This window comes from Erythrolamprus reginae, chromosome 10 (genome assembly GCF_031021105.1).
Source record: "Erythrolamprus reginae isolate rEryReg1 chromosome 10, rEryReg1.hap1, whole genome shotgun sequence".
Taxonomy (NCBI): Eukaryota; Metazoa; Chordata; class Lepidosauria; order Squamata; family Dipsadidae; genus Erythrolamprus; species Erythrolamprus reginae.
The window spans coordinates 36,423,726-36,441,349 of NC_091959.1; the positions used below are offsets into that span (position 1 = coordinate 36,423,726).

The 17,624-nt window shown below is 43.6% G+C and overlaps 1 protein-coding gene across 5 annotated transcripts in view; it reads right to left on the bottom strand.

The window, feature by feature from the left end:
- Positions 1-5,049: 5,049 nt before the first annotated feature.
- The window catches only part of LOC139173059 (transmembrane protein 132D-like), a 504,596-nt gene continuing 492,021 nt past the window's right edge, over positions 5,050-17,624 (bottom strand). For all 5 annotated transcript variants that reach the window (XM_070762526.1, XM_070762529.1, XM_070762530.1 and 2 more), the window contains 2 exons: positions 13,406-13,597; positions 5,050-6,545 (listed from right to left, as the gene is read on the bottom strand). In XM_070762526.1, coding sequence (XP_070618627.1) covers positions 5,361-6,545; positions 13,406-13,597 — 1,377 coding nt within the window. In that variant the 3' untranslated portion in view covers positions 5,050-5,360. The remainder of the gene's footprint in view (positions 6,546-13,405; positions 13,598-17,624) is intronic.

Genomic DNA, 17,624 nt, shown 5'->3' on the forward strand with positions numbered 1-17,624 from the left:
CATTACCTGAACGAAGTGTGAAAACATTTTCTGCACTTACTTACCCTGAGTGTGTGAAGTCCATTTGTCTTCATCATTAGCTAGCTGGAGAAAAAAAAAAAACCCAAAGAATTACTCTGTTCCTCAAATGAATCTGTTGCATTGCCTCGAGTTCGTTGTCCAGATCAATGTAGATGATGATTAACTAGTGGTTTGGGTGAGTAATCCCCAAAAGAAAAGGCTGTTGTTTGAAGAGACCCTTTCTGAAAGCATTGTTCCCCAGGAGAGTCCCTGGAGATACTCAGCCATCCGGGTCCTTGTTCTCTCAAAGGGGCTTTTTCAAAAGGCAACGGGACTATTGGTTTCTGGAGGAGGAGGAGGGATGAGGAGGAGGAGGAGGAAGATGATGATGAGGAGGACTAGACTAGGCAGAAGAAGAAGAAGAATGTGGAGGAGGAAGAAGAGAAGGTGGTGGAGGAGGGATGATGATGATGATGAGGAAGATGAGGAGAACTAGATTAGGCAAAGGTGGAGGCAAAAGAAGAAGAAGGAAAGGAGGTGGAGAAGGAGGACTAAATTAGGTGGAGGCAGAAGAAGGAAGAGGAGGAGAGAGAAGAAGAAGGAGAAGAAGGAGAATCCTTCCATTTCCTCATCACCACCTCCATTCTGTCAGAGCATATCCATCCCCATGACCACCAGCACTAATGAGGCTTCTTGGATAAGAAGCAAAAGTTTCTTCTTCTTCTTTTTCTTTTTCTTCTTCTTCTTCTTCTTCTTCTTCTTCTTCTTCTTCTTCTTCTTCCTCTTCTTCTTTTTCTTCTTCTCCTCCTCCTCTCCCTCCTCCCTCCCTTGCTCTTTCTTTCTGTTGAGATGCCATAGGACAGTGATGGCGAACCTATGGTACATGTGCCACAGGTGGCACACGGAGCCATATCTGCCGACACGCGAGCTGTTACTCTAGCTCAACTCCAAGGTGCATGTGTGTGCTAGCCCTCTGATTTTTGGCTTCCACAGAGGCTCGGGGGGGGGGCAGTTTTTGGCTTCCAGAGAGCCTCCAGGAGGATGACGGACAGCGTTTTTACCCTCCCCTTGTTCCAGGGAAGCCTTTGGAGCCTAGGGAGGGTGAAACATGAGTCCACTGGGCCCACAAGAAATTGGAAAATAGTCTATTTCTAGCTTCTAGAGGGCTTCTGGGGGGTGGGAGGAGGTGTTTTCGCCCTCCCTAGGCATTGAGTTATGGGTGTGGGCACTCGCGCATGCGCAATAAAAATGCTCTTTTGGCACTCGAGGGAAAAGAGGTTCACCATCACTGCCTTAGGACTCCTGAAACATTTGCATCCCGATCTACATCCTGCCTTAGATCCTGTTTAGAAGATCCTGTGTTCAGTTCTGGAGATCTCACCTACAAAAAGATATTGATAAAATTGAAAGGGTGCAAAGACGTGCTACAAGAATTGTGCAAATTTACCTATACCTACTTACTTTTGTGTATGTTTATACCATACCTATTATCTTGTACATGATTTGACAAATAAATAAATAAATACAATAAAGTAGAAACTATTGCACCAAGATATTGACAAAATTGAACGGGTCCAAAAAGGGGCTACAAGAATGGTGGAAGGTCTTAAGCATAAAACGTATCAGGAAAGACGTCATGAACTCCATCTGTATAGTCTGGAGGACAGAAGGGAAAGGGGGGATGTGATCGAAACCTTTAAATATGTCAAAGGGTTAAATAAGGTTCAGGAGGGAAGTGTTTTTAATAGGAAAGTGAACCCAAGAACAAGGGGACACAATCTGAGGTTAGTTGGGGGAAAGATCAAAAGAAACATGAGAAAATATTATTTTACTGAAAGAGTAGTAGATGCCTGGAACAAACTTCCAGCAGACATGGTTGGTAAATCCACATTAACTGAATTTAAACATGCCTGGGCTAAACATATATCCATCCTAAGATAAAATACAAAAAATAGTATAAGGGCAGTCTAGATGGATCATGAGGTCTTTTTCTGCCATCAGTCTTCTATGTTGGTAATGACCTTTAAAGCCCTTCATGGCATTGGACCAGAATACCTCCGGAACCGCCTTCTACCGCACGAATCCCAGCGGCCGATAAGGTCCCACAGAGTTGGCTTTCTCCGGGTCCCATCGACCAAACAATGTCGTTTGGCGGGCCCCAGGGGAAGAGCCTTCTCTGTGGCGGCCCCGGCCCTCTGGAATCAACTCCCCCTGGAGATTAGAACAGCCCCCACCCTCCTTGTCTTTTGCAAGTTACTCAAGACCCACCTATATCGCCAGGCATGGGGGAATTAAGACATCTCCCCCAGGCTTTCTTATATTTTATGTTTGGTATGTATGTGTTGTATGGTTTTTAAATTGTTGGGGTTTTTTAATGTAATTTTATTATCAGATTTGTTCCATTGTTATACTGTTTTTATTGTTGTTTTGAGCCGCCCCGAGTCTTCGGAAAGGGGCGGCATATAAATCTAATAAATTGAATTTAATTTAATTTCTATGTTTCTAAGTTGTATTCAACCATTTCAGACCAGTTTGCCCGAACTGGTAGTGGCTGGGCCTGCTCTGTGCCATCCTATTTAGACACATTTTGAAGCTGCGTTCATGTGTGAAAGCCACCTGCGCAGGAACAAAACCCATGCACGGAAGGATGTGCGCATGCTTGGAACAAACATCCGGCAGACGTGGTTGGTCAATCCACAGGAACTGAATTGAAAAATGCCTGGGATAAACATAGATCCATCCTAAGATAAAATACAGGAAATAGTATAAGGGCAGACGAGATGGACTATGAAGTCTTTCTCTGCCGTCAATCTTCTATGTTTCTATGTTTCTATGCATGCAAGGGACTCGTGCAACCAAAGTGTGCCCGTACATAGGTGGACTCACATTTGCGAAACAGTAGGGGAGATAAGTGAATACCACCTCTGATTCAGTTCATATGTGCAAATCCTTGATTGGTGGTTAAAAATCACTTGATAGATGTGAGATATGAAACCAATCACCTACAATATCTGGGAAGTCGGCATTTTTATGAAGCGATGGACAACTTTCTCGCGTTGATGGATGATCTCTGGCGGGCCCGGGACAGGGGTTTATCCTCTGTCCTGGTGCTCCTTGACCTCTCAGCGGTTTTCGATACCATCGACCATGGTATCCTTCTGCGCCGGCTGGAGGGGTTGGGAGTGTGAGGCACTGTTCTCCAGTGGTTCTCCTCCTACCTCTCCGGTCGGTCGCAGTCGGTGTTAGTGGGGGGTCAAAGGTCGACCCCGAGGTTTCTCCCTTGTGGGGTGCCCCAGGGGTCGGTCCTCTCCCCCCTGCTATTTAATATCTACATGAAACCGCTGGGTGAGATCATCCAAGGGCATGGGGTGAGGTATCATCAGTACGCTGATGATACCCAGCTTTACATCTCCACCCCATGTCCATTCAACGAAGCAGTGGAAGTGATGTGCCGGTGTCTGGAGGCTGTTGGGGTCTGGATGGGTGTCAACAGACTCAAACTCAACCCTGATAAGACGGAGTGGCTGTGGGTTTTGCCTCCCAAGGACAATTCCATCTGCCCATCCATCACCCAGGGGGGGAACTACTGACCCCCTCAGAGAGGGTTCGCAACTTGGGCGTCCTCCACAGCTCACATTAGAAAACCATCTTTCAGCTGTGGCAAGGGGGGTGTTTGCCCAGGTTCGTCTGGTGCACCAGTTACGGCCCTATTTGGGCCAGGAGTCACTGCTCACAGTCACTCATGCCCTCATCACCTCGAGGCTCGACTACTGTAACGCTCTCTACATGGGGCTACCTTTGAAAAGTGTTCGGAAACTTCAGGTCATGCAGAATGCAGCTGCGAGATCAATCATGGGCTTTCCTAAATATGCCCAAGTTACACCAACACTCCGCAGTCTGCATTGGTTGCCGATCAATTTCCGGTCACAATTCAAAGTGTTGATTATGACCTATAAAGCCCTTCATGGCACCGTACCAGACTATCTCAGGGACCGCCTTCTGCTGCACAAATCCCAACGACCAGTTACCGTAGGTCCCACAGAGTGGGTCTTCTCCGGGTCCTGTCAACTAAACAATGTCGCTTGGCGGGACCCAGGGGAAGAGCCTTCTCTGTGGTGGCCCCGACCCTCTGGAACCAACTCCCCCCAGAGATTAGAATTGCCCCCACCCTCCTCGCCTTTTGTAAGCTTCTTAAAACCCACCTCTGCCGCCAGGCATGGGGGAACTGAGATACTCTTTCCCCCTAGGCCTTTACAATTTATGCATGGTATGTCTGTATGTATGTTGGTTTTACAATAGGGGTTTTTAACTGTTTATATTGGATTGTCATATGCTGTTTACTACTGTTGTTAGCTGCCCCGAGTCTACGGAGAGGGGCGGCATACAAATCCAATCCAATCCAATCCAATCCAATCAATCAAATCATCCGGGAATGTCCAAAATGCTGGAAGCTAATTCTGACCGTTTCTACCTTGAATGCAAGGACTTATCAAACTCCAGAGTTAACAATTCTGCTTCCAAATAAAAGCCATAAAAAATAAAAATAAAAAAAGGATTCCTAAAGACAGTGTGAATGTGACTAATGGCCACGGAATTTTATTTAATTTAAAAAGGAGGGGAGCTTTTATATTCCCCTTGGTGAAGGCTCACGTTGCGATCTTTCCTATTAAATCGTTTAGTAAACCTTTTTTGCAAAAGAAAATAGAAAGAAAGAAAGAAAATAGATAAATACATTCCACATTCTTTGGCACTATTTCTGGCGAGAATGAGAGAAATTAGAAGTGCCAAAGTAAGTCCACCTTACGATTTTCTTTCTGCTGGTCCTTGTGGCTTAGATGTTCTCCTCCGTCCCACGTGGATTGAGATATGGCCCTTCAACGTTTCCATTTTTCCCTCCCACCCATCTCCCCCCTTCCCAAAACATAAGATCCAGGTGACAAATCTGAAATAACTGAGAACTAACCACCTTTGAAAGCATCTAAACCATACATCAGGATTTACTTTGGGGTCTTGATTTCGGAAGGATCAACTCAAAGAATGAGATCTTAATTTGACTTCTCCTTATTTAATTTTTTAAAATTTTATTTCATTTTCCCTTCTTGGCTTCAAACACCTCTCTGCAAGTCCCATTCAATATATATATTGTTATTTGGGATTTTTATCATACTTTAGATGTTGTCCACAAAAACCCAACCACCCACAGTTGGGTTGTGCACCAAGGTCTATTTTTCCTGCCTCTCTCTTTCTCTCTACGCTCCTCGTTTTTGACTAGTATCTCAATGTAAAGGCAGAAAGGTGAGTAGGGGGGAAAAAAGAGAAGAGATAAGAAAGAAATCAAAATCTTTTTTTCCGATGTATTGTCACACTTTTTCATGTAGCTGTTCCATGTAGTTCCTTAGTTCTTTACATTCCCCCAAGTCCATGTCCTGACAAACCCATTTGATATCGTCCTCGCTGCTGTTCAAAATGGAACTGACCGTTGGGTAGCCACCCTCCGAAGAGATGGTGGTGAAGGTGGTAAAGTGGACACGTTTCCGTTTGGAGGTGGGCGAGGCGGCCGGTTCGTTCTTCTGCTCCTTCACTTCCGGGGAGGTAACAGAGTCTGTGGATGGGAAAACTTGGCCGTTGAGGTTCTTCTGAGGATTGGCACTAAGGAGATACTTGCTTTCTTCTAAACCCATGCACCGGTCAATGGCTGTAATGCATTCCTCTTGTTGGGTGGAGAAATTGAGGTGGTTCTCCAGAAGTTCAGTTCTATTACTCAGCCCAACCCAGTCGTGGGAATGCCTCAAGCCTTCTTGCTCTTCAAACGGAGCCTGCTTATGCCTGTATTTCAAGGCAAAAGTCACGCAGTTAATGAGGAACACCAAGATGGCCAAGCAGAAGACTCCTAGCAAGGCGTACATCCCAATTTCCAAGTCGCTTAAGCCCCTGGGTGTCTCGTCAGAATCATCCTCTTCCAAATCCCCGTTGCTCCTGGGCAGGTCTACCTGAGCTGGAAAGCTGGTGAAGTCTATTGGGAGATTTTGCATGCGGCCATCATCGTCGAGTAGACTCTCGCGGTCTTCTTTCTTACTCAGGATGGACTTCTGAGTGCTAGCTGTTCTGGTCTCCTCGTGTCCCATGGAAGAGCTGTAATAAGGCTCCTCTGGACGAGATCTCTCCTGCAGGCTTGTCTTCTGGTGACGATCGGTGGTCCGGTTCTCCAGACGGACACCCTCTTGTCCGTGCTTACCGTCGCTTGGGTTGGGAACGGTGTCGTTCTGGCCGAACTTGACCTTGATGTTCCCCGTACCCATGGCCAGGACGCTCTTCCGTTTCGACTTCTGGCACGATTCACTGATCACCAGCTCCACTTTCACCAACAGACCCTGGCCTTCGGACTCGGCTACCAGGAAAGGCCATTTGAACTTGGGACTTTGGTGGACGGACACGACCTTCTCATCCAGGGATGTGGCCACCAATGAAAAGTCTTTGGCGTCGTATATATCCAAGGGCATAACTGCTCCATCACTGAACTGGATCCAGCAACTGATCACAGCTTCCTATTCAAGGAGGAAAAGGAGACAAAATGATACCGGGACAACCCATCAAAATGCTTCCCTCCCTCCTATACAGGTCATCATTGACTTACAACCTAATGCACTTGGGGAAAAGGAATACAAAAGTATTGTATTGGCAGTTCTGTGTTAGCAAAAACTTCAGAAGAGAAGGATTTAGGGGTAGTGATTTCTGACAGTCTCAAAATGGGTGAGCAGTGTGGTCGGGCGGTAGGAAAAGCAAGTAGGATGCTTGGCTGCATAGCTAGAGGTATAACAAGCAGGAAGAGTGAGATTGTGATCCTGCTATATAGAATGCTGGTGAGACCACATTTGGAAGGCATCTGTAATATGGCAAATGATTTAGCTTTACTAGATAAATGGTCAAAGCAATGGAAACTGCAGTTTAATGTTTCCAAATGTAAAATAATGTACTTGGGGAAAAGGAATCCTCAATCTGAGTATTGTATTGGCAGTTCTGTGTTAGCAAAAACTTCAGAAGAGAAGGATTTAGGGGTAGTGATTTCTGACAGTCTCAAAATGGGTGAGCAGTGTGGTCGGGCGGTAGGAAAAGCAAGTAGGATGCTTGGCTGCCTAGAGGTATAACAAGCAGGAAGAGGGAGATTGTGATCCCACTATATAGAGCGCTGGTGAGACCCCATTTGGAATACTGTGTTCAGTTCTGGAGACCTCACCTACAAAAAGATATTGACAAAATCGAACGGGTCCAAAGACGGGCTACAAGAATGGTGGAAGGTCTTAAGTATAAAACGTATCAGGAAAGACTTATTGAACTCAATCTGTATAGTCTGGAGGACAGAAGGAAAAGTGGGGACATGATCGAAGCATTTAAATATGCTAAAGGATTAAATTAGGTTCAGGAGGGAAGTGTTTTTAATAGGAAAGTGAACACAAGAACAAGGGGACACAAACTGAAGTTAGTTGGGGGAAAGATCAAAAGCAACATGAGAAAATATTATTTTACTGAAAGAGTAGTAGATGCTTGGAACAAACTTCCAGCAGACATGGTTGGTAAATCCACAGTGACTGAATTTAAACATGCCTGGGATAAACATAGATCCATTCTAAGATTAAATACAGGAAATAGTATAAGGGCAGACTAGATGGACCAGGAGGTCTTTTTCTGCCATCAGTCTTCTATGTTTCTATGTTTCTATAACAGCATTGAAAAAAAAAGTACCCAACAGTTGACTGTTCTCACTGTCAGGAAATTCCTCCTTATTTCCAGGTTGAATCTCTCCTTGGCCAGTTTCCATCCATTATTCCTCGTCTGGCCTTCAGGTGCCTTAACCCTTTCCTCCTCTCAAATATTGGAAGACTGTTCTCATTTCACTAGACCAGCCATGCCCAGTTCCTGCAACCATCCATCGTAGGTTTTAGCCTCCATTCCCTTCATCATCTTGGTCGCTCTTCTCTGCACTCTTTCTAGAATCTCAACCTGGTTTTTATTGTTGGGCTTTGTTGGGTATTCTGGTTAATATTAATATTACTAGTACAGTAGTACCCCTAGATACGAGCATAATTCGTTCCATAAGGGAGCTTGTATCTCGAGGCAACTCGTATTCTGGAACAAATAACGTTTCCCCCCTCTGAGATAACCAAAAGCAAGGATTCTTGTGCCACCTAGTGGACGCTCGGCTCGTATCCCGAATTTGAGCTCGGGAGTAGAACAGAAATGTCTCCCCCCTCCTAGCTCATATCTTGAAATACTCGCATGTAGAGCAGCTCGTATCTAGAGGTACTACTGTATTAGTAGAGCTTAGCTGGCTTAAGTTGCAGCGGATTCAGCATGGCAAGAAATCAATTGTGTGGCTTAGAATCCCATTTTTTGGTAATGAATGATCCCTGCTTCATAAAGATGAAATAAACTGTAATCTTTACTTACAATTCTGCTGATTCGTGCATTTAAATAATGCAGGCATATATGCTTATATTTCAGTATATATCAATAACTTCTGGATGCTTCCATGTGTGAGGATGTCTTCGGATTGATCTCACACATGTGTCCTCAGCCGAGGACACAGGGAGAGAGAAGGAGGTGGAAGAAAGGCTCAGCAGGCCAAAAAGAGGATCAGAAGGGGGGGGGGGCATCTACTCTGCAGACGTTTATATAGTCTGTAGAGCAGTGATTTTCAACCGTTTTTGAGCTGCGGCACATTTTTTTACATTTTAAAATCCTGGGGCACACCACCAACCAAAATGACACAAAATGACACCCTAAGACACTCTCCTCTCTTTTTTCCCATCCCTGTCTCCTCCCCACCCGTGTGTGTGTGTGTGTGTGTGTGTGTGTGTGTACACACTCTTGAACCATTTCCAAAAACAGGTGAGGGCTGGGGTTTTTTTCTCTCTTATTCTTTGGGTGCTTTAAATATGCTTTAAATCAAGAGTCACTTCTCTCTCTCTCTCTTGTTTCTCTCTCTTCCTTCTCATTCTCTGTCTCAATCATTTTCTCATTTCTCTTTTTTCCCCTCCCCTCTTTGCTCATTTCTCTCTCCCTTCCTCTCCTTTTCTCTCTCTCTCTCCTGGTTTCTTTCTCTCTCTTTTCTTTCTCTCTCTCTCTCACACACACACACACTCTCTCTCTCTCTGCCAAACATTGCGAGATGGTAACCTGAGCTTCCTTCTTCGCGGCACACCTGACCATGTCTTGCGGCACACTAGTGTGCCACGGCACACTGGTTGAAAAACACTGCTGTAGAGTACCTGCCCCTTTTGGTCATCAAAAGGTGACACCCTAGTCAGTTAATTGCGACCTGACCATAGAGATGCGTTTACAAGACAGTGCAAGCATGTAGTAGAGTGGTTAAACCCAACATTTATAGTTTGGTGACCAAAACTGGATGCAGTACTCTAGGTGCAGTCTCACTCAGGCTTTGCAGAGTGGTATTTACTCTCTCTTTACTCTCTCTATCCACCTTTCTCCCCATCTGCATCCTCACCACTATTCTATCCATCTCCCCAAAACCACCAGGCAGGCAAAATCACATCTGAATGGTTTCCACACTGAAGGACCAACACGGTTACAATGAGGGAATTTGCTGAGATGGCTAAATTGATCTCTGTTTATTGCTGACCGAAATAACTTCTAGACTTTATTTTTGGGCTGTGAAAACCAGAAAAGAATGAACTTATGATTTACGGTTGGGAGGATTAGACAGGATAGATTATAAAAAGGAGAGGGGTGTTTTACCCACCAAGGAAGAGATAAATTGATAATGGGACTTATAACTGCCTTAAAGAATGTATTGCATTTTATTCCTTTGAAACTTTTCTCTTTCTTTTTCTCCTTTTCACTCCCTCTTTCTTGTACTTTCAGCTTTATTTTTCTTTTCTTTTTCTGGCGATATAATTAATTTATATTGATTTTCAATCTTTCTCTCGGAAAACACCTTTAATAAAAATTATATACATATTTCTCCGAGACCGCCTTCTACCGCATGATTCCCAGCGACCGGTGAGGTCCCACAGAGTTGGTCTCCTTAGGGTCCCATTGACCAAACAATGTTGGCTGGCGGGACCTAGGGGAAGAGCCTTCTCTGTGGGGGCCCCGGCCCTCTGGAATCAGCTCCCTCCGGAGATTCGCACTGCCCCCCCCCTCCTTGCCTTCTGGAAGAGTTTAAAAACTCATCTTTGCAGCCAGGCCTGGGGTTCCTTAGATCTTCCCTCCTGACCAATGAATGCTTTAGTTTGATTGTTGAGTAAATTATATTGATGGTTTTTTGGTTAGAATTTTAAAGACTGTTTTTTAAAATGTATTAATTGGATGGCTATTATTGTTTCTTGTTTTTCTGTACATGCTGTGAGCCGCCCCGAGTCCTCGGAGAGGGGTGGCATACAAATCCAATTAAATATAAATATATAATATACATAAAAAATGAAGGACGGCCAAGGTTAAGGCAAAGCTAAATTTGCAGTACAACCTGAGTGTATAGAATCTTCTTCCCCAAAACATGTATTTTTGGCAGGTGAGCAGTGCGATGTTGTATTATTTATGAGAGGAAGGTTTTCACCCTGGGTTTGCTCTAGTTTTACCGCCCTATTTACTGGAACAATGCTTCTCTATTTAGGAGTTTGGTGGCCTTCGGGGATGAGCACCTATAAATTTAAAATGTCCTTTTAGAATAATATTAACAATTGCACAAGGACACCAGCTCCAGTTCAACTGCTCAGCTGGCAAGAATAGGCACAGGAAGCAGGTTTAGAAAATGGTAGATCATTGGCAAGGCATGCTGAAGGTTTTTTCTCTCTCTCCCTTTCTCTCTCTCTTTCTGGTTCTCTCTCCCTCTTTCCCCTTTCTCTCTTTCTCTTTCTTTCTCTCTTCCTCTCTTTCTATCTCTTTCCCCGATTCTCTCTGATTCTCTCTCTCTCTCTCTTTTTCCCCCCTCTCTCTTTATCTTCTCTTTCTTTCTCCCCCCTCTCTGATTCTCTCTGGTTCTGTCCCTCTCTCTCTCTTTCCTTCTCTCTCTTCCCTTCTTTCTCTCTCTCTTCCCTTCTTTCTCTCTCTCTTCCCCTCTTCCCCTCTTTCTCTTTTTCCCTTTCTCTCTCCCTCTCTCTGATTCTCTCTCTTTTTCTTCTCTTTCTTTCTCCCCCTCTCTGATTTTCTCTGGTTCTGTCCCTCTCTCTCTCTTTCCTTCTCTCTCTTCCCTTCTTTCTCTCTCTCTTCCCTTCTTTCTCTCTCTCTTCCCCTCTTTCCCTCTCTTTCTCTTTTTCCCTTTCTCTCTCCCCCTCTCTGATTCTCTCTCTTTTTCTTCTCTTTCTTTCTCCCCCTCTCTGATTTTCTCTGGTTCTGTCCCTCTCTCTCTCTTTCCTTCTCTCTCTTCCCTTCTTTCTCTCTCTCTTCCCTTCTTTCTCTCTCTCTTCCCCTCTTCCCCTCTTTCTCTTTTTCCCTTTCTCTCTCCCCCTCTCTGATTCTCTCTCTTTTTCTTCTCTTTCTTTCTCCCCCTCTCTGATTTTCTCTGGTTCTGTCCCTCTCTCTCTTTCCTTCTCTCTCTTCCCTTCTTTCTCTCTCTCTTCCCTTCTTTCTCTCTCTCTTCCCCTCTTTCCCTCTCTTTCTCTTTTTCCCTTTCCCTCTCCCTCCGCTCTGATTCTCTCTCTCTCTTTCTTTTCCACTCTCTCTTTATCTTCTCTTTCTTTCTCCCCCTCTCTGATGCTCTCTGGTTCTGTCCCCCCTCTCTTTCCTTCTCTCTCTTCCCTTCTTTCTCTCTCTCTTCCCCTCTTTCCCTCTCTTTCTCTTTTTCCCCTTTCCCCTTTCTCTCCCCCCTCTCTGATTCTCTCTGGTTGTCTCTCCCCCTCACTTTCTCTCTCTCCCTCCCCCCTTCTCCCTCCCTCCCCCTTCTCTCTCTCTCTCTCTCTCTCATTCTCTCTCTGTAGGGTGCGTCTTTTGGTTCCATTTACCCAATTCAATTTCCCAGAAGGTGATTTTCTCTGTTTGGAAATATATTTTTTTGGGGGGGGGATGGGGAGGAGTCTCTACAATAGGAGCTGTATTGCCAGATTAAGATTATGAGAGATTTGACAACGAGGAGGAAGAATAGGATTGAAGGAGACTTGAAGTAGAATAATAATATTACTAGAAGATGAAAGCAAGTGGGTGGGGGGCCAGGGGAGGGGAAGGGAAGAATGTGTAAAAGAAGGGATATTAGGGAAGGGAAGGGGTAAATGGGGAAGGAAAGGGAAAAGAGAAAAAAGGAAGGAAAGGATCAAGGAAGGAAAGAAGGAAGAAAAGGAGGAAGGGAGGGAGGGAAAGGAAAAATGGAATGAGCCGGGGTGGCGCAGCAGGTAGAGTGCTGTACTGCAGGCCACTGGAGCTGACTGTAGATCTGTAGGTCAGCAGTTCAAATGTCATCACCGGCTCAAGGTTGACTCAGCCTTCCATCCTTCCGAGGTGGGTAAAATGAGGACCTGGATTGTGGGGGCAATAGGCTGGCTCTGTTAAAAAGTGCTATTGGTAACATGTTGTGAGCCGCCCTGAGTCTAAGGAGAAGGGCGGCATAAAAATCAATCAATCAATCAATCAATCAATCAATCAATCAATCAATCAATCAATCAAACAAACAAACAAACAGGACAAGGACAAAACAGACATTAACAACACTGCCCGGTTCTCCATTTGGCTGCCTGTAGTTTCACACGACCCTTTAAAACACTGCCAATGAAACAGATCCTGTATTTGTTCAAATTATCAATTGAGAAGTGGTTGCTTATGTTTTTAAAAAGATATTGGAAATGAGGACCCCCACCGTGCTCAGACAGGATGCTTGGAAGCCCAATCAGAGGAAAAGTGTCAGTATTATTATTATTATTATTTATTATTATTTATTAGATTTGTATGCCACCCCTCTCCGTAGACTGGACATAACTGGTTGGGTTTGGAATATATAAACAAACTATCAATGTATGTTTAAATGAATTATAATGCTATAGCTTTAAGAATTAGTGTTGCAGTTAGCCACAAGAGGGAGCCAAAAGCTCTTTCTCTTTCTCTCTCTCTCTCTCTCTGTGCTATTCTTTGCTAGTTTGTCTTTGTGACTATGCTGTAGAACTGTGTGTTCAAATGATGTTTTATGTATTTGTAAGTTAAGCAAGTAAGGCTTATAGTTTTGTATATGTATTGACTGGTTTTACTAGGACTGTTCTTGACTAAGGTATTTGCCAAAAGTAAATAACGTTTTATACACTTAATATATCTGGATTGTATTACCGAATTATTACTCGTAACTCTGGGCTATCAGCTGGATATCTGCTAGAACTGGATATTTCCACTGTGTAAGTGTATCTTTGACCATTCAGAGATTACTCTGCAAACACCTTAACAAAAGGAACTTCAGGTATGGAGCTGCTACCTGCTTTTCTGCTTGAAGTACTTCGTGGGCAATGGCCGTAGCGAAGATGGCTTTGTTGCTTCCGGTGCTCAGCTGTAAGGAGAGTGAAAGGCCTGAGACCAGTTGGACGCCCAGGTCAGTAATGGTCACCTTTTCATCCAGGACTGTCACCGTCTTCTCTGCCAAAATGGCATCGGACAGTGGAGACAGGATCTGCAGGAGGTGATCAAAGGGACAGTTCATCTCTACATTCCAAGGAAGTCACTTTTTCAAAACATGCTCATGTCTCGCTTTTCTCTAGGGAGAGAAGCTTTTATCCTGCCCCCCCTCCCTACCCAGGAAACCACAATGTGGTTAATTAGATCGCAGCCCTATAAAAAAAACAACAATGATACATTACAAAGAGAGTGATTGACCTGGGAGTTTAAGTTTCCGAAAATAGGGATTGGGAAAGGAGGAAGGAAAGGTGGGTGGCAGGAAGGAAGGAAGGAAGGAGGGAGAAAGAGAGAGAAAAGAAAGTGGGAGGGAGGGAGGAAGGAGAAAGGAAGGGAAGGAGAGATGGGTTGGAAAATAGAAGGAAAATGAGAGAGAGGAAGAGAGGGAGAAAGGAATGAAGAAAGAAAGAAAGAAAGAGAGGGAGGGAGGGAGGGAAGAAGGAAGAAAGGGGAAAGGAGAAAGCAAAGAAAGGAAGAAAGAAAGAAAAGAAAGGGATGGAAGAAAGGAAGGTGGGAATGAGGGAGTGAATGAATGAAGGAAAAAAGAAAGAGAAAGAAAGAAAGAAAAATGATGGAGGGAAGAAATGAAGAAAGGAAAGGGATGGAAGGAGGGATGGAAGAAAGGAAGGTGGGAGTGAGGGAGTGAATGAATGAATGAAGGAAAGAAAGAAAGAAAAGGGAAGGAGGAAGGGAAGAAATGAAGAAAGGAAAGAGACAGATGGAAGAAAGGCAGTTGAGAGGGAGGGAGGGAGGAGGTAAGGAAGGAAAGAAGGGAAGAAAAAGAAAGAAAGAAAGAAAGAAAGAGGGAGGGAGAAAAGGAAGGAAGGAAAAAAAGAAAGAAGGAAAGAAAGAAAAAGGACCATTGGGAACAATTTGTTCAGTATGAGTTCACCCTATTTTGTTTTCACACTGAAACCTCTCCAAAGATGTCCATCATGAATACACCTTCTCTAAAAATTGTACAATTCTACCTGTATTTTCTCTCAATAGACAAATCTCTAAACACACCTTATCTCCAACATCATTTCTCTCTGCATCTCTAGGTGGGTCAGGACCGACTGAGAAATTTGTGTTTAAATCCTGAGACATCGGGATCTGCATCTTGGAAAGTGCAGGTTAAGAAACCCAAGGAGATCCCTCAAAGGGATAATAAATGTGATCCCTTTGTGAGCACTTTTTCCTTCAGTCTTAGGTCTTCCCAACTCATCCCAGGAATTTTCCTCGTATTATGTTCTAAGCTCATGAGACCAGAGTCTTAAATAGCTTGATTTAATTTTCCTACCTTTTTTATTTGTTTCTGCTAAAAAAATTAAGAGAGAGAGGGAAAGAATAAGAGAGAGAATGAGAAAAAGAATAAAAGGGAATGATAGACAAAGAGACAGAATAAGACAAGAGAATGAGAGAATATGAGAAAAAGAATGAGAGAGAATGTGAGACAAAGAAAGAATAACGCAGAGAGAGAATGAGAAAAAGAGAATGATAGAAAGACAAATAGAGAGAGAATGAGAAAAAAATGAGAGAGAACGAGACAGAATGAGAGATAGACAGAATAAGATAGAAAGAGAGAATGAGAGAAAGATAGTGACAGAGAATGAGAAAAAGAGAGAATAAGACACAGAGAGAGAATGAGAAAAAATGAGAGAGGGAATGAGAGCAAATGACAAAAAGAAAAATAGAGAAAGATAGAGGCAGAATAAGACAGAGAGAGTGAGAAAAGGAGAATGACAGAGAAAGAGGTCCCGTCGACTAAACAATGCTGTCTGGCGGGACCCAGGGGAAGAGCCTTCTCTGTGGCGGCTCCGACCCTCTGGAACCAGCTCCCCCCTGAGATTAGGATTGCCCCCACCCTCCTTGCCTTTCGCAAACTCCTTAAAACCCACCTCTGCCGTCAGGCATGGGGGAACTGAAACATCTCCCCCTTGCCCATGTTGTTTTGGTGTTAGATTGATTGTGTGCTTGTTTTTTAATATTCTGGGGTTGTTTTTTATGAATTTTTTAGCTTAAATTGTAATTGGATTGGTGGGTATTGGATTTGTTATTATGTATTGTTATTACCTTGTTGTGAGCCGCCCCGAGTTTGCGGAAAGGGGCGGCATATAAATCCAATAAATCAATCAATATAAATCCAATAAATCAATCAATATAAATCCAATAAATCAAAAAAGAGAAAAAGAGAGAATAAGAGAGAGAGAGAGAGAATGAGAAAAAAAGAATGAAAGAGAGAATGGGTTTGAGAATGATAGAGAGAGAGAATTTATAAACATGGACCAATCTAGTGGACGAGATCTTGGCAGTCCATATTAGGTGACTTGGATGAATTCTCAGGAGACACAGCTGACAGGTATTCTTCCGAGTAAATGGACCAACTATCAATTTGTCACTCACTTCTTTGCTGCATTTCTTGCCCAAATATATTCTTTGTATTTTTGGACACAAGACAGAGTGAAGAGTTTCTGCCACTGATAAATGCCTTTAGAAAGAGCTGCAGAGCGATGCCACTCTAACAAAGGGCCCCCTTAAAAAAAAAATAGACTGATAAATTTGCTCAATGCAATGCGGGAGTGGCTGTAAAAGCTTTTTTTTTTGCAATGCAGGAGAAGGAGTAAAACCCCCACCTTATCTGTAGCTAATCCAACAGCATAAAATGAACTTTTTAGTGCCTTTCAGAACATTTTTGAAGCACAAAATGCTTCTTTCTGCTTTGTGCTCTCGTTTTGGTGTCTTTCTAGCATTGCAGCCTGTTCCTTCCTATTTGTCTTCCTTCTCAAGATTGGATTTGAACTTTTAAAGGACTGCGGCTCAATGTTCAGCATTTTCACTACTTTAATAGCCTCTTCTGGTTCTGAAAGGTACCCCAATTTTTTCCCTGTCGGCTTCCTCTTGGATTGATCATTCGGCAAGGTTTAAGTCATATGAAGAACAGTAGCAGGAATTGGGCAGGTCTAGTTTAATGAAAAGAAGGACCAGGGGAGACATGATAGCTGTCTTCCAATATTTGAGGGGCTGCCACAAAGAAGATGGGGGTCAAGCTATTCTCCAAAGCAGTGATTTTCAACCTTTTTTGAGCCGCGGCACATTATTTACATTTACAAAATCCTGGGGCACACCACCAACCAAAATGACACAAAATGACGCTCTAAGACAGTACATATTATACATATTTCCCCCCCTTGTGTGTGTGTGTGTGTGTGTGTGTGTATACACACTCTTCAACCATTTCCAAAAACAGATGAGGGCTGTGGGGTTTTTTGCTCTCTTATTCTTTCCAAAAACAGGTGAGGGCTGGAGGGTTTTCCTCTCTTATTCTTTGGGTGCTTTTTATCATATGCTTTAAATCAAGAGTCAATTCTCTCTCTCTTTTGTTTCTCTCTCTTTCCTTTCATTCTCTGCCTCAATCATTTTCTCGTTTCTTTTTTCTCCCCCTTTTTCTCTCATTTCTCTCTCTTTCTCCCTTCCTCTCCTTCTCTGTCTCTTTCTTGCTTTCTTTTTCTCACTCACTGTCTTTCTCTCTCTCTTGCTTTCTTTCTCTCTCTTGCTTTCTTTCTCTCTCTCTTGCTTTCTCTTTCTCTCTCTCTTTCTCTCTCTTGCTTTCTCTCTCTCACACACACACTCTCTCTCTTGCTTTCTTTCTCTCTCTCTTGCTTTCTTTCTCTCACACACACACTCTCTCTCTTGCTTTCTTTCTTTCTCTCTTTCTTTCTCTTTCTCTCTCTCTCTCACACACACACTCTCTCTTGCTTTCTTTCTCTCTCTCTTGCTTTCTTTCTCTCTCACACACACTCTCTCTCTTGCTTTCTTTCTCTCTCTTTCTTTCTTGCTTGCTTTCTCTCTCTCTTTCTTTCTCTCTCTCTCTTTCTTTCTCTTTCTCTCTCTCTCTCACACACACTCTCTCTCTCACACACCCTCTCTCTCTTGCTTTCTTTCTCTCTTTCTTGCTTTCTTTCTCGCTCTCTCTTTTGCTTTCTTTCTCTCTCTCTCTCTTTCTCTCTCTTTCTTTCTCGCTCTCTCTTTTGCTTTCTTTCTCT